This window comes from Oryx dammah, unplaced genomic scaffold (assembly GCF_014754425.2).
Source record: "Oryx dammah isolate SB20612 unplaced genomic scaffold, SCBI_Odam_1.1 HiC_scaffold_26, whole genome shotgun sequence".
In the NCBI taxonomy this organism is placed as follows: domain Eukaryota; kingdom Metazoa; phylum Chordata; class Mammalia; order Artiodactyla; family Bovidae; genus Oryx; species Oryx dammah.
Genome location: NW_024070210.1, coordinates 45,093,695 through 45,108,815, shown reverse-complemented (window position 1 = coordinate 45,108,815; position 15,121 = coordinate 45,093,695). Strand labels below are relative to the sequence as shown.

Below are 15,121 nucleotides of genomic sequence, written 5' to 3'. Positions count from 1 at the left end.
AGTGCGGCCGGGGACTGGGAGGAGAGCCCACCCAAGGCAGGGAGCCAAGGGGGACCCAAGTTTCCCGGCGCGGGGTAGCAACCCCAGGTCGCGCTCTACGTTAGACACTCGCACGCGCCCGCCGCTTCCCCGCCACCCGGCGCCGCTGGTAAGGCGTGGAGGCCCCCCACCTTCATTTGTACGGGGACGTCACCGACCGAGAGCGCGGGGACCGAGGGGGCGGGGCCGATTGGCGCGCCTGCGCGCTGCGCCCGGCTGGCGGGAGGGTGGGCCGCGGCGGCGGCGGCGGCGGCGGAACAGCGGCCACAGAGTCTGCAACAGTAACCGAGCCATGGCTGGAGCTGGCCAGCGGCACGGACAGGCAGCAGCCGCGGAAGGCGCGCGGGCTGCGTCAGGGGAGCCGGGGGCCTCACAATTCTAGGAAGGAGAGGGGCGAGAGGGGGCCAGGGGCGGGAGGGCTGGGGGCACCGCGCTCGCCCAACGGCGCAGATCCTTTTTGGAAATTAATATTTAAAAAAAAAAAAAAAGAGGACGCAGAGGGGAAGGTGGGGACAAGAGGGAAGGCGAGACACACTGAGAGGGAGACAGAGCCCCACAGTGAGAGGAAGGAAGGAAGGCAACAGTCACCAGCAGCCGATGTGAAAACCGGACTGCGTGCGCCCTTCGCCGCCTCTGCCCGGCCTCATCGATGTTGTGTCCGCCGCCCGCTCGCCCAGATCACGATGAACGCGCAGCTGACCATGGAGGCAATCGGGGAACTGCACGGGGTGAGCCATGAGCCGGTGCCGGCCCCTGCCGACTTGCTGGGCGGCAGCCCCCACGCGCGAAGCTCGGTGGCGCACCGCGGCAGCCACCTGCCCCCGGCGCACCCGCGCTCCATGGGCATGGCGTCCTTGCTGGACGGCGGCGGCGGGAGTGGCGATTACCACCACCACCACCGGGCCCCCGAGCACAGCCTGGCCGGCCCCCTGCACCCCACCATGACCATGGCCTGCGAGACTCCCCCAGGTATGAGCATGCCCACCACCTACACCACCTTAACCCCTCTGCAGCCGCTGCCGCCCATCTCCACCGTCTCGGACAAGTTCCCCCACCATCACCATCACCACCACCACCACCACCACCCGCACCACCACCAGCGCCTGGCAGGCAACGTGAGCGGTAGCTTCACACTCATGCGGGACGAGCGCGGGCTGGCCTCCATGAATAACCTCTATACCCCCTACCACAAGGACGTGGCCGGCATGGGCCAGAGCCTCTCGCCCCTTTCCGGCTCCGGTCTGGGCGGCATCCACAACTCCCAGCAAGGGCTCCCACACTATGCCCACCCGGGTGCCGCCATGCCCACCGACAAAATGCTCACCCCCAACGGCTTCGAAGCCCACCACCCGGCCATGCTCGGTCGTCACGGGGAGCAGCACCTCACGCCCACTTCGGCAGGCATGGTTCCCATCAACGGCCTTCCTCCACACCACCCCCACGCCCACCTGAACGCCCAGGGCCACGGGCAACTCCTGGGCACGGCCCGGGAGCCCAACCCTTCGGTAACCGGTGCGCAGGTCAGCAATGGAAGTAATTCAGGGCAGATGGAAGAGATCAATACCAAAGAGGTGGCGCAGCGTATCACCACCGAGCTCAAGCGCTACAGCATCCCACAGGCCATCTTCGCGCAGAGGGTGCTCTGCCGTTCCCAAGGGACCCTCTCGGACCTGCTACGCAACCCCAAACCCTGGAGCAAACTCAAGTCCGGCCGGGAGACCTTCAGGAGAATGTGGAAGTGGCTGCAGGAGCCGGAGTTCCAGCGTATGTCTGCGCTCCGCTTAGCAGGTGAGCGGCCAAGTTGTTAGGCGCGAGAGCAGATAAGGTATTGGGGAAGCTAAAGGGACCCAAGGAGGCAGGGAACGACAGCCTTCTGTGCACGCTTCATCCCGTCCTTCTTTCACCGAGAGGGGGGTTCCTAGGCCTGGAAGAGCCAGAGCGTGGCTCTCGGGAGCAGACAGCCCCTTCCAGGACTCAGTGCATTGGGCTGTGGAAGGTTCCGGGAACTGAGCGGCGCGGCCTGGGTGATTGCGGGGGCGCATTTGTGCTGGGAGACAGCGCAGGAAGCTCGAACAACCATAGGAGGAGAGAAATCCCCACACCTGGATGGATACGATTTGTGCGTCGCTTCTGGGTTTCGCACTCGGGTTCCGGGAGAGAGAGGCGAAGCGTGCGTGAAACTGCGCGCAGATGCTGCCAACCAGTATCCTTGGCACATACCTGGGCGCTGCGCTGGAGCGTGCAGGAGCTGCCTGCCAATGTTTATCTGAACTCGCTGCGTTGACTCCCCCCTCAGGCGCTCACTCTAGTGGCACGGAGAAGGGCAGGGGTCTGGGGAGTGGGGAGCGCACTCTGGGAGTTCCAGCAAATGGTTAGGGAACCGCGGCGGTGGGTGTGAGGCGCAGATGCTTCCTAACATTTAGCATGCACTTTGCGCGGGTGACCGACTGTTGAGACGGAGGCAGACCGTGCCAAGGTCCAGGTGAGGGCGGCCAAGGAACAAGGGAGCTTCTAGCTGAGCCCAGAGACCGCTTTCGTTGCCGATTCGCTTAGTACTTCTCATTTAGTTTTATTCTTCCACATGAATTTTCGTCTGAATCCCCATGCAGGGGGTGGGAGTGTGAGAGGAAAAAAAAAAAAAAAAGTCTTCGAGCAAAGGTCCCCTGGCCCCAAACCCCGAGGCACTAGTGTTTCTGAGTTGGGCGGGAAGGTCTCGGTGGCATTGCATACACACAGCGCCCAGCTCCCCCAGCCTCTCTAGGCCAAGGATACGGCGAAGGCTCTGGCCAGCCGACTGGCGGAGGGGACAAGTGACGCCAGCCTGAATCACACGGGGGACTTCAAGCAGATTCAGCCACCCTCTAGGACGGAGGACAAGCGGAGAGGTAGAGCCAAGGGGAGCCGAGGGTGGACTCGGTTTGATGAGACCGGGGCTGAGTTGATTGACTCTTGGGTACATACTGCCGCTCCCCACCCCATCTTAGCCCGGCGCCCTCGCCAGAGTCCTGGCGAAGAAAAAGGTAAAAGCCGGAATGAGGGTTTGTTAATTAACTGATCGTTCTCCATTAATTCGTCCCTGGAGTACGAGAGACAGTCAATCCGCTCAGAGCCGGGGGCACTGAGCCGTTTCACAGTCTAAAATCAAAGCGAGAGGCCAGAGCCCCCTCCCCCACATCGTGCGGGCCAATGAGAAGCTAGAGGGGAGCAGGTGCCGGCGTCCCCGCGAGCCTGCGACTAGAGCCGGAGAGGACTCAAAGCACTCCTGGCGTGTGAGCTCTTGTGGCCTGGCTAAAGCGCCTCGCCGCCTGAGCCTCTGCCCCCGCCAGGTTTTCCAGCCCAACCCCGCGCTCGTAGGCTCCAAGCAAAGTCCCCAGGAGGACTCATGTAGCCTTCGCCCAGAAGCCTGGAGAGGCTGGGGTAAGGGGACGGGAGGGCAAGAAAGAGCTTGACCGGGTACCCTCTGGGGCTCCCGCAATTCCATTCTGTAGTTGTGTGTGCAGCCACCAGATCACCCCCCTATCTCATGGGTTGACCGAGACCCCAGGACAGTTGAAGTTCTAGAAGGAATGGCCGAAAAGGCTATTCGTCTCCCTGACTGCTTCGCCTCTACGGGAGCCCGAGGTAGTGCCTTTTCACACGCGCGCACGCCAGGCCAGCCTCGAGTCGTGCTTCAGGACCTTTTACCCAGGCAGTGTACACACAAGCCTCACTTAGTGGGGTTAAGGGAATGCAAGGAGAGAAAGCCGTCCCCTCAGGAAAACTCGCTCCACACCCCCTACCTCGTGAAGGCGCTTCTTCAGGACTTCAACGACTCTCTTTCCCCAGGGCCTCCCATCTCCCCCTCGAAAGACTGACTGAGAAGTTAGGTTCAGAGACGTCCCAGAGCCCTGGCAACACGCCCTAGAGCTCTGTCCTGCAGGAGCATCCTCTGACTTCCTTGCGTGGGCAGGCCTGGGGAGGTGCGGGCGGCGTACCCACCAGGGCTCTCGGGACCCAAGTTATCGAAGGGGCCGCTGCCTGGCACCCAGCAGCCCGTGGTGAGTCGGGGCGCGTGGCCTTATCCTCGGTGAGGTGGGGGTGGGGAAGGAAAATCGGAGACTTCGGCGGAACAGGCGTTTGGCGCCAAACCCCCAGCGAACTCTGCATCCTAAGACCCGGATGGAGAGTCGTCTCTTCCATTTTCCTTTATTTAACTTCATTAAAGGGGTGGGGCTGGCTGGGATGAGCGTGCTTGCGGAGCCAGCCGGGATCAATCCAGGAAGAACCACGACTTGTTTTTAAGACACCAACTAACAGTGAACCGTCCTGTTAACATTTCTTTTACGGAAAATAAAAGGGGGGGGAGGCAGATTTCTGGGCCGTTCAAATGATCTCTTGTAGGTTCTGACTGCAGGTGACCTAAAACAGATTGCAGGACATGTTGGCCCCAGCTGTGGGACATCGCCGCCCCCCTCCCCGCTGCCAGCTGCGTCCGATGCACAGAGGAAGGTGCCACTTGCAGCTCTCCTCGCCTTTACATTCAAAGACCCCCCCGACACACACACTCGTTTCTACCCCATTCCAGGCAAGGCCCATCGAGGTCGGTTCCTTGGCTGGGTGGCGGGAGAGTCGCTTTTTCGTGCCCCTCCTGGTACCCCAGGTTCCGGGCAGGTGGCAGACTGTTTGGAGAGACGCTTTCTCTTCACGAAATTACATCGGCTAGTGGAAGACAAGAATCAGGAGGAAATTTTCACCAAATTAACTACCTTTAAAAAATCAATATATTTTTCCCCTCAATGTAGTACTTGCTGCTGCCCCATTTAAGTGCAGTGCATAGGTTCACGTTGCGTCTCCTCCCAGGTGGGGAGAGTGGGCTGGGCTGTGCGGGTGGGTGGTCGCCCGCCTCTGACGTGGTCGCCTATTAAGACGGGAGGAGATTAGTTTCCAATTAAAGATTCCAGAAGACTCTGGCCACATTAGGGGAGCTGCCAGTGCAATAAGTGGCTGCAAGTGCACACCCACCAGTGGGCAGGGCCGCCCTGAGGCACCTGTGAAGGTGGAGGTGAGGAAACCTCCAAACTGCAGCACCCGGGAGCCACACGGGTCTGCAGCACCCAGGACTGCTCCTATTTCCAGGCTGGCACTTGCCTCAGGGCCACCTGGAGAAGGGCAGGGGTGGGGGTGAGGAGGTGGCAGTCTGGCCAGAAGGTGGCCATGAGAAAAGTCTCCCCTAGGCCAACCTGGGCCATGTTTGCCATAAGTGGCCTTGCGGTCTGGTTGATTGATAACTGGCCCCCGCACAAGTCCATTTGCTTTTTGTTAATATTTATCCCAGCGGGTGACACTTCAACTGTCCCCTCATTTCCCTGGACCAGGGGAGCCAAGCAGAAGGAGTGCGGATGCTGGGCTCTGGGAACCCCACTTCCCGAATCCTCGAAGACTCTGGGCCGGGAGAAAAGCCAGGACTGGGCCTAAGGAATGCAGGAACAGAAGGGTTCCTGGGCCCAAGAGTAGGAGGAGAAGGTGCCAGATAGACTAGTTCCCCTCATGCCCGGGCCCATGTCTCAGCGCCGCGGGTCTCCGGCAGTGCAGCTGCTCCCAGCCGGCTGTGGCGCGAACAAAGGGCCCGTGGGGCGCAGAGGACCGAGTCAGCCTCGCAGCCTGGGGGCTAGGAGGGCTGGCTGCCGGGCAGGAGGGCCTCTTCCGAACCTTTCTTATAGCCTCCTCCCAGCGTGGCCTGGCGGGCAGCCAGTTATCAGGCAGAGGCAGAGTCCCCTCACCAACTCAGGCCCATCGGTCGCCTTGCTCCCGGGGAGTTGGTTTGGGACCCCCTGACACAGCCAAACAGGTCTGGCTCTGGAGTCCAATCACCAGACAGCTTTGCGTGCACCTTTCTCCCAGCCCATGTCTGAGTCCTAGAGGCCGTGTGATAATAGTTCTCCCTTGCGGTCCCCACTAGGGAGCACAAACTCCAGGGAGGAGAGGAGGGAACGCATGGAGTTAAGTGTGCATGTGGTGAAGATCACAACAGATAGTTTAACTAGCTGGTCGTTCTGTGGTGACCTGGTGTCGGGGCATTGAGCACAGCCGCCAGAGACAATAAACCCTGCAGCCTGTTCCTAGGGCGGTTGGCTCTCCCACCAGCGGGCACAGCCCCAAGTCAGAGGGCGATCAGGGTCAATAGAAACCCAATCCTGCCGTAGCTGTTTTGTACCTGACACTTGGGACGGTCTGTGCCAACAACAGCAAGGTTGTGTTATAGCAGCAGAGAGACTCAAATCCCAGGCTGCATCTTTATCTTCAAGCTTCCAGCGCTCAGTGCCAGGTGGGGAGCTGAACTCCTGCCCTCGCTGATGCCCTCGATCTGGACTCACCTTCCCCCAGTAGCTTAGGGGATCGTACTGTGCTCCAGACTGTGCTCCGGTAAGTGCGCGCGCCCCCTGCGGGCCGCAGAGCCAGGCACCCAGTAAACCTCAGTGCCTCAATCCAATGGGAAGAGAAGAGGCTTTGTTTTAGAACGCTGATGTGATTTTCAACCGATAACTGTTTTGATTGGTAGAGTGTAGTGGAGGGAGGAAAGGATACTTAGTGCATCTGTCTTGGTCCTACCCACTTCCTGGGTATGACCCCACTGGTGAGACAAAATCACCATTCCCCCAAATTATACTCCAACTCTAACCTCTCCAAACAAGATAGCATGTTTGGAATTTATATCCAAATTATACTTCTGCTGGCATGTTGAGAATATCAGGGTCACAGTAGAGAAGGTGACCCTGGCAGTCTGAAATCAGAGATTGGGGCTCAGGGTGTAGTGAAGGGAGAGTGGATTAGCGTTCCCTTTGTTTTGTTGTTTCGCCTTCCAGCTAACTGATGGGAGTTGGAAGGCTGCCCTGAGGCTTTGAGCTTGAAGCTCTTTGTTTGCTGTCTGGTGGGGTGCATGAGGGAAGCTTGGAGGCCTGGCAGCCTGAAGCCCCAGTGTGGCGTCAGGACCCTGGACAGGGCCCAGCCAGGCCTGTCGTCTGGGTTTCTCTTGCCCTTAAAAAGTGGCTAAGATGGCTTTGAAGAGTTATGGTGAGGAAACAAAAATTAATAGCTAATATTTCAAAGTTTATGAGAAGTCATGAGACCCTACCAGTAGTATCCATGAGCACAATCAAGTAATAATGGAAAAGATCAAACCTATCCTCATCAATCAGGTGGTTGATCTTTTCTTCCCTCCCCAGCAGCTTTCTGCATGCATCTGAGTGCATACACACACCTGCTTATACAATCGGAATTTAAGTCCCTATGGGTGTGACAGGGGTTGGATCATTAAGCTAAAACGTTCAATTCAGTCCCTTTGATCCGTGCTAGGGAAAATCTATAGTCATCTCTAATCTATGAGGTCTTTAAGGAGGTTGTTACATGAGCTGTTTTGATGTCATCATTTCCACACTCATGGCAAATTCAGCTAATCAAACAGATGCTGCTACCCAAAGTTCTCAGAAGAAAGAGTTCTTGCAGAGTATATCGGTAAAATTTATTCTTGATTTCCTTATAAGAAAGAAAATCCTCAAGTCTAGTGAAAGTGGGTAATTAAAAAGGAGGTTCTTGGGTGTCTTGCTCCTCAAAATACATAGTTAGAAGCCTTGCCCTTCAAGTAACAGTGCTCAGTGCTCTTTGTAAACTTCATATATTGGAATAGTTAAACACCAGTTTAATATTTTGAGTCAACCAAGGAGTTTAGATGGACAGGATGAGAAATTTCTAATTTCATTTCAGTCCCCATAAAAACAGAAGTTTCCACACTCTTGGCAAATTTGAATGGTCCTCAATCTAGGGTACCAACAGAAGGAGGGTCTTATTGAAGTCATAATAGTTAAAGTATAGATTTCCTATAACTTGGGATAAAGGATTCAACAAGTATTAATTAAATACTATTTTCATTTTGTTTGTATTTAAATAAGATGACTAAGCACCTTTGAGAGAAGTCATTTCCTGAAAAGTGTCGGCCTTATAGAGTTTAGTAAAAAGGAAAAACCTGATTTCTAATGTGAATTAATTTAATGCATAATCATACATTCCTGTCTTCTATCAATAGATTTGCATAGATTTTTACTTTAACACAAGTATGCTAATATGAATGAAGCTTAATTTTATTCTGAAATTGTAGAATTGGCTTAGATGACCAGGCCAATCACAGGACAATCTGATTATTTTGATACAAACATATAAATTTGTTTTACCACAGGGTCTGACTATAGAAACATCCACATTGTGTTCCTCCCCAAAGATGTAACATGATCATAAAGCTGAAACAAATTAGCTTCCAGAAATTTTCCTCTCCTTTAGGTGAGATAGTTTGATAAGATAACACAGAACAAGATCCTGAAGTTCAACCCACAGATTTGTCTTAGCAAGTGATAAGGAAGTCAATTGATTAGGAAGGAGTTTGTGTCCATTGTGTACCTATTATTGGTCAGGAACTCTGCTGGGCACATATGTGTTGTGCTTAGCTGCTCAGTCATGTCTGACTCTTTGTGACCCCATGGACTATAGCCCGCCAGGCTCTTCTGTCCATGGGGATTCTCCAGGCAAGAATACTGGAGTGAGTTGCCATGGGGATCTCCAGGGGATCTTCCCAGCCCAGGGATCAAACCCAGTTCTCCCATATTATAGGCAGATTCTTTACCGTCTGAGCCACCATTTAATTCTCCCTGTATGAGTGGCTCCCAAATCTTGCTATACTTTGAACTTATTTAGGGATCTTTTCAAAAATTATTCCTGGCTAAAATCTCAAATATTCAGGGTGTTAGTAGTATAGGGCATGACCTGGGCACTGTGATTTTTAAGAGCTCTGATGTGATTTTAATGTGTAGCAAAGTTTAGGAGCCACTAGTTTATGGGGTAGTTACCATTATTTTCCGGCTTCTCTGTTCAATGAGGTTGAATTACTTAACTGTGGTAACAGAGCTGGAAATCACTGAGGCCCTGTGCACAACTTTCTCAACTCAAAGCCCAGAAGCCCCTTACCCTCCACCCTGTGCCTCAGTTATAGGTTCAAGTTCACCAGGTCAGTGGACCAAGAATGTGGAAATGTCTGATCCCCTGTCATAAACACCAACCTGGAAAGTCTCTGCATAATAAAGGCCTTGAAAGTAGAGAATGTGTGTCTTCCCTCTGGGATGCTCAAAGAGAGATACTTGTGGAAACTTCTTTCTTTTTTTTATTAAGACTTATAAGAGAGATCTTTTATTGCTCCTTTGAAGAAAGGGAATGTGAGGCAGTAACAGAGCTAGCCATGGAACTCTAGTCTCCTTATCCATTTGTTCACTTAAACAATTATTGATGGGCAAGACCCATCTCATTAGATGTGTTCTGTGGGTAGGACTGGTCCACGGGGACCCAGCCTGGAGGAGGGCCCAAAGGCCCAAACCTCCCATACTTTCTGGCATTGGTGTTCTGATCCGCACTTGCACAACAATTATATTTCTTGGCTTCACATCAGTTCCTGTCTTGCTATTCCAAAGCTTGCCTGTTACTCATGTTTTAGGACTCTGCACTAAAAAATAATAAATTGACTTAAACTCTATATATATGTTGGCAGTCGTCCAGAGGGTAACTTACAGTTTCCCTCAACCACTGCGAGCTTCCAGTTATCCGAGTGTTTCTCATCTCCCTTTGCATTCGCCATAGGGTCCTCAGAATCGACAGTTTCTGAAATCGCTGCTTTCTTTTTTGCATCTGGTGATGACCTCATAGTCCCAAAGAGAGGTTATCAAAGGAACATAATAAACTCTATTCTTTTCGCTTTCTTTCCTGTTGTCTTCTAAAACAGATCAATGGGGGAAATTAAATAAATAAATGAGTGAAACGCGCCACCTAGTGAATCCTGTGCTCACTGCAGGTGAAGTGCGTGAGAGGAGTGGCTAGCGCGATTCAAGTATTGATGGAGTCACAAAAATCGTTCATTAAGGCAATTTAATCTTTGCTATTAAATGTCCTTTCAATTCATTTGGGGTAATTAAGATGCAGTTAAAGTGGTTAAATTCTAATTACTTATGCTAGACAAAGACATATTTGTCACACTAATGCGGTTAACTAAGGACTCAGAAAGAAAGTTAACATTTACTTCAAATGATGCAACTGGAAAAATCAGTTCCTCTTTTCATCATTAATCCAGTGAGCTGGGTGATTATGTAATGGCACTACAAGCTCATTAAACAGGGGAAGTGCTGATTAAAATGACTGCTGGGAGGAAAACCTGATCCAGGAGTACCAAAGTACCCTTTGGTCAGCATTCTTAGCAAAATTACTTGAAGGCCTCTCTCTTCAAGCTCCCCTCCCCCAAAGTAATAAGCAGCTCCTGAGTTTTATCCTAACATCAAAAGAGGGATGCTTCTTGGAAAGCTTTTATTGCCAGCCTGCAGACACTGTTAAACCAAAAGATATTTTCAAATGGTAAATGGATTCTTGGGGTAGAGAAGATCAAGGCAAGGGAGGTGGGGGAGAGGGGATCTCTGAAGTAAACAACTCGGGAATGAAAATTTCCACTTCAGGTTTTCAAAGCCACTACATATACACCCTTCCTACTAAGTAGTCCTTCTCCCTTCCCCAGTTGCTTTTGACTACCTCTTATGTGAGAGCAGATTCCTTTACACACACCATGCTTGTTATGCACACTCTGAAGAGCATAACAGCTGCATAACAGCTTCAGCTGCAAATTGATCTCTTTTCAGAGTTTTTCTACATCTGCATGTAAAGGCATCTAAGATTATACACCATCAGCTTACTGGGACTATATTGTATGGATATGTGTAATATCCATAAATAGGTCCTAGCCTCCTACAACAGCTTAATTCTGAATACTCAGAAGAGGAGGATGAATTGAAATTTCACTGCATTTGAAATTTGTCTGGGGCTTCCCTGGTGGCTCAGATGATAAACAGTCTGCCTACAATGCAGGAGACCTGGGTTCTATCCTTGGGTCAGGAAGATTGCCTGGAGAAGGGAATGGCTACCCACTCTGGTATTCTTGTCTGGAGACTTCCATCAACAGAGAATCCTGGTGGGCTACAGTCCATGAGGTCGTGAAGAGTCAGGCATGACTGAGCAACCAACACTTTTTCACTGTTTTTCACTTCCTCACAAAATGGCTTCTTAAGCCCAAACCTATATTTTGCCTGGGGGGATGATCCAAGGATGAAGATGACAAGTCAAAAAATTGGATATTAATTTCCCTGGGAGATTGGTATCTTTAAAAACTGTTAAATTTGCCTATTGAAAACCATTATTACGGAGATTGCATCTTTCCCCTATTTATCCCATTGAAATTCAGTATTATTTCTGTTTAGTTCACAAGGAAAGGACCTGAAAATATCAAATTCATCAGTCACTTACATCAAAGAACTACCTTTTAAAAGTAAATTGGCAGTTATTTAAGTATTTACAAAGTCATTTTTAATTTAATAGATTTCTACACCATTTTAAATTACTAAACCAAATAAACACATTTAAAAACAAAACAAAAAAAAAAAGGCCTAGACTAAGAATTGAGAGCCCCTGAGACAGGTTCTTATACTAATTAGCTCTGAGAGCTTGTCAAGTCATTTAACCTTTCTGGGCCTCAGTCTCCTTAAATGTAGAATGAAGTATTTGCCCTTAGGGTCCTTCAAGATCCATGTTCTATGATTGATTGACTTCTGTGATGACTGTGTCTCTTATCTCAATTTAGTGCTGTGTCCCAAAGTCGGGATTCAACAAGGTGTAAGTCCCTGGGGCCCATCTCTTGGGCAGAGTCTCAGATCAGGCTCTTCTATTAGATGGCCAAGAAGAAACACCTGTCCAGTCAGGGGCACTGCATTCTGGTACAAAAATGCTGCCACTTAAGGATACAATTCCTGGGTCCTAACAATACAAGTGGTTGGTGAGGATACAGATCACCGGGAATTCATGCCCTGCTGGTTGCTTCAAAAGATCATTTGGATTATAAACCTGAACCCATACCTGGACCAGGTCTACTCCTTGGTGTATACCCTAGATAAGCTGACAGATGCTCTTGAAGACGAGTACGAGGATGGTTTGTAACAGCACTATTTCTAAGGGCAAACAACCAGAAACATCCCAAAAGTCCACTGATGAGGAACGCAGGAATAAACTGTGATATATTCATATTAATGCAGGAGTATATTGTGATGAAAATGAATGAGCCGCAGGTATACACCACAGCATAGTTGAGTCTTAAGAACAATGTTAATTTTTTTTTTTTTAAGAACAAGCTACAAATGGTCACACCAGAACAATACTGTTTTTACAAGGCTCAAAAGCAAGCAATGCTAAACAACTTACTGTTTAGAGATATATAAGTATGTGGTAAAAACTAATAATAAAATCAAGTTCCTAAGAGTGGTTACCTCCAATAGGAGAAGGTCAAAGATGGGAGGAGAGAACACCTTTGTAGCTTCCCAAACAGTAGTTGTTCTGGTTCTTTTGTCATGTCTAACTTCACCTGTGTTCATTTTGTTCCTGGGCTTCCTATCTTAAATATATATGATTCGTAAGAGGTAAATATTATGTAATTTTAACTTTTAGGAGGAAAAATATTATTTCTGTCTGGTTCCCCAACCCAAACAACTTGGACCAAACAAACCCCAGGACATTTTAGTTGTTATTTACACAGTTCTTAGTCCTGTACTAAATGTCAGCCCTCTTAGGAATTAGATTTAGCCAGTTATGGACAGGGCATAAGATGTGGAAGAGGAAACCTCACTAGACCTGGAGAGAGTGGTTCTTTCTTTATTCGTTTGAGCACCAGCATAACAACACTGTGCTCAATACTGGGGATGGTGTGTACAGCAGACATTTTTGGAACTCATAGTCGAGTGGGGAAGAGAGACAAATAGCTGTTTCTTGGTTGCATTTTTGTGCCAAAACAAAAGGTTTGGAATGTGATGAAAGGATAGTTTTGAAGATCTAGGGGAAAAATAATTGGACTTGGTCAGAAATAGAGAAAGAGTTTTTCAGGCAGAGGGAACAACAGCATCTGTGCACAGCCTGGCTGGAACCCCTTTGCAGAAGATTTAGCAGAGGTGAGTTATTATATAACCGGAAGCTTGTTTCTTCCCCAGCACAACTGAGAGACACAGTACCTTTCTATCAATAACAAAAGTGTTCTCCAAGGCTGTAGTTTTTTGTAGTGGGGAGGGGTGGATGGAGGGTTTCATATTCCTCATATCAGGTTGGCGGCTGGCAGAGAAGTGGGAAGAAAATACATGCCGATTAAAAAGTTTTTCAGGGGATTCTAACTCCAAATTGAGAATTAAACATTGATATTGAGCATTACTATATATAAAATAAACAAGGATCTAATGTATATAGCACAGGGAACTATATTCAATATCTTCTAATAACCTATAGTGGAAAAGAATCTGAAAAAGAATATATATTATATATATGTGTGTGTGTGTATATATGTATGTATGTATGTGTGTGTGTATATATGTATTTAACTGATTCACTTTGGTGTACATCAGAAACTAACACAACATTGTAAATCAACTATAGTTTAAAAAAAGAGTATTGATATTGAGACTTTAAGAGTAAATGACTTTATTTTTGCCCCTCTATTATTTATTTTACCCCTTTTCTGGAATGACATATATAATTCTATAGTTATATATATTTTAATGACACATAATATTATTATATAACACGTATTATATTAATATCATTTTATGATATTTTATCTCTTTTGAGATCAAAAGTTCACTCAAAAGTTCAATATTCCTATTGGAATGTTATGTCCATACTTTCGTCTGTCTGAAAAACTCTTACTGTTCACTGGGTCCTTACTACCCAGTGTGGTTCTTGGCACAACAGCAGAACTTGTAAGAAGTGCAGACTCTCAGGTTCCCCCCTGGACCTACTGAATCTGAACTTGCATCTTGACAAGATCCCCAGAAGATTCACATGCACATTCAAGTCACCAAGGGTTACATTACATCGTTCAGTAGGTCCATTTTCCTTCGTTAGCCCTCATGCTATTGGAGCACATGTGTGCAAGTTCAGTTCAGTTGCTAAGTCACGTCCGACTCTTTGCAGCCCCTTGGACTGCAGCAGTCTTCCCCGTCCATCACCAGCTCCCTGGAGGTTGCTCAAGCTCATGTCCATTGAGTTGGTGATGCCATCCATCCATCTCATCCTCTGTCGTCCCCTTCTCCTCCTGCCTTCAATCTTTCCCAGCATCAGGGCCTTTTCTTATGTGCAAGATGCTGGGCTAAGTGCTGGGGCCCAAAAGTCATATCCTATAGGAGCTCACAGAAGGACGAGTATGGGTAAAGAATTACTTACCGTGCCCCTGATGATTGCTGGGGTAGGTAGGAGTACAGTTCTGTGGGAGCAGGGAGGACACTGGAAAGAAGACTGGAAAGGGAGGACATAGTTGCGTGTCTGTCCAGTCCAAGGGACTGGAGTTGGTGACAGCAGGAGCTGAAGGAAGTTGTGGCCTCTACTGGCGTGAAGTTGTCAGGCTTGTGCTTTTGAAAGCCATCCTAGTGTGAACCAATAAGAGAAGCAGCAGCAGCAGGGCAGTAACTAGGAGGGGTGGCAATAGATGATGAGGGTCAGACTGTATGCCACTGTCAGCAGAGGTAGAGAAAATATATGTTTCTTTTCAGGGTTTTCTTTTTCCATTATAGGTTACTGTAAGACATTGAATATAGATCCCCATGTTATACAGCGTGTCTTTACTGTTTATCTATTTTATATATAGTACTGTGTATCTATTAACCCCAAACTCCTAATTTATCCCCCTCATACTGTTATTCCCTTTGGTAACCATAAATTTGTTTGCTATGTCTGTGAGTCGATTTCTGTTTTGTAAACAAGTTCATTTGTATCATTTTTTTTAGATTCTACATATAAGCAATATTATATATTTTTCTTTCTCTGATTTATTTCACTTAATATATCTCTAGGTCCATCCAAATGGCATTATTTCCTTCTTGTTTATGGCTGAGTAATGTTCCATTATATATATGTACTACATGTTATTAGACACTTAGGCAGCTTCTGTGTCTTAGCTGTTGTAAATAGTACTGCATTGAACATAGGAGTGCATGTATCT

At 48.9% G+C, this 15,121-nt stretch overlaps 1 protein-coding gene across 1 annotated transcript in view; it reads left to right on the top strand.

Moving 5' to 3' along the window:
* The first annotated feature begins 454 nt into the window (after nucleotides 1–454).
* ONECUT1 (one cut homeobox 1) overlaps nucleotides 455–15,121 on the top strand; it is a 33,268-nt gene continuing 18,601 nt past the window's right edge. The window contains exon 1 of the mRNA XM_040226551.1: nucleotides 455–1,827. Coding sequence (XP_040082485.1) covers nucleotides 723–1,827 — 1,105 coding nt within the window. The 5' untranslated portion in view covers nucleotides 455–722. The remainder of the gene's footprint in view (nucleotides 1,828–15,121) is intronic.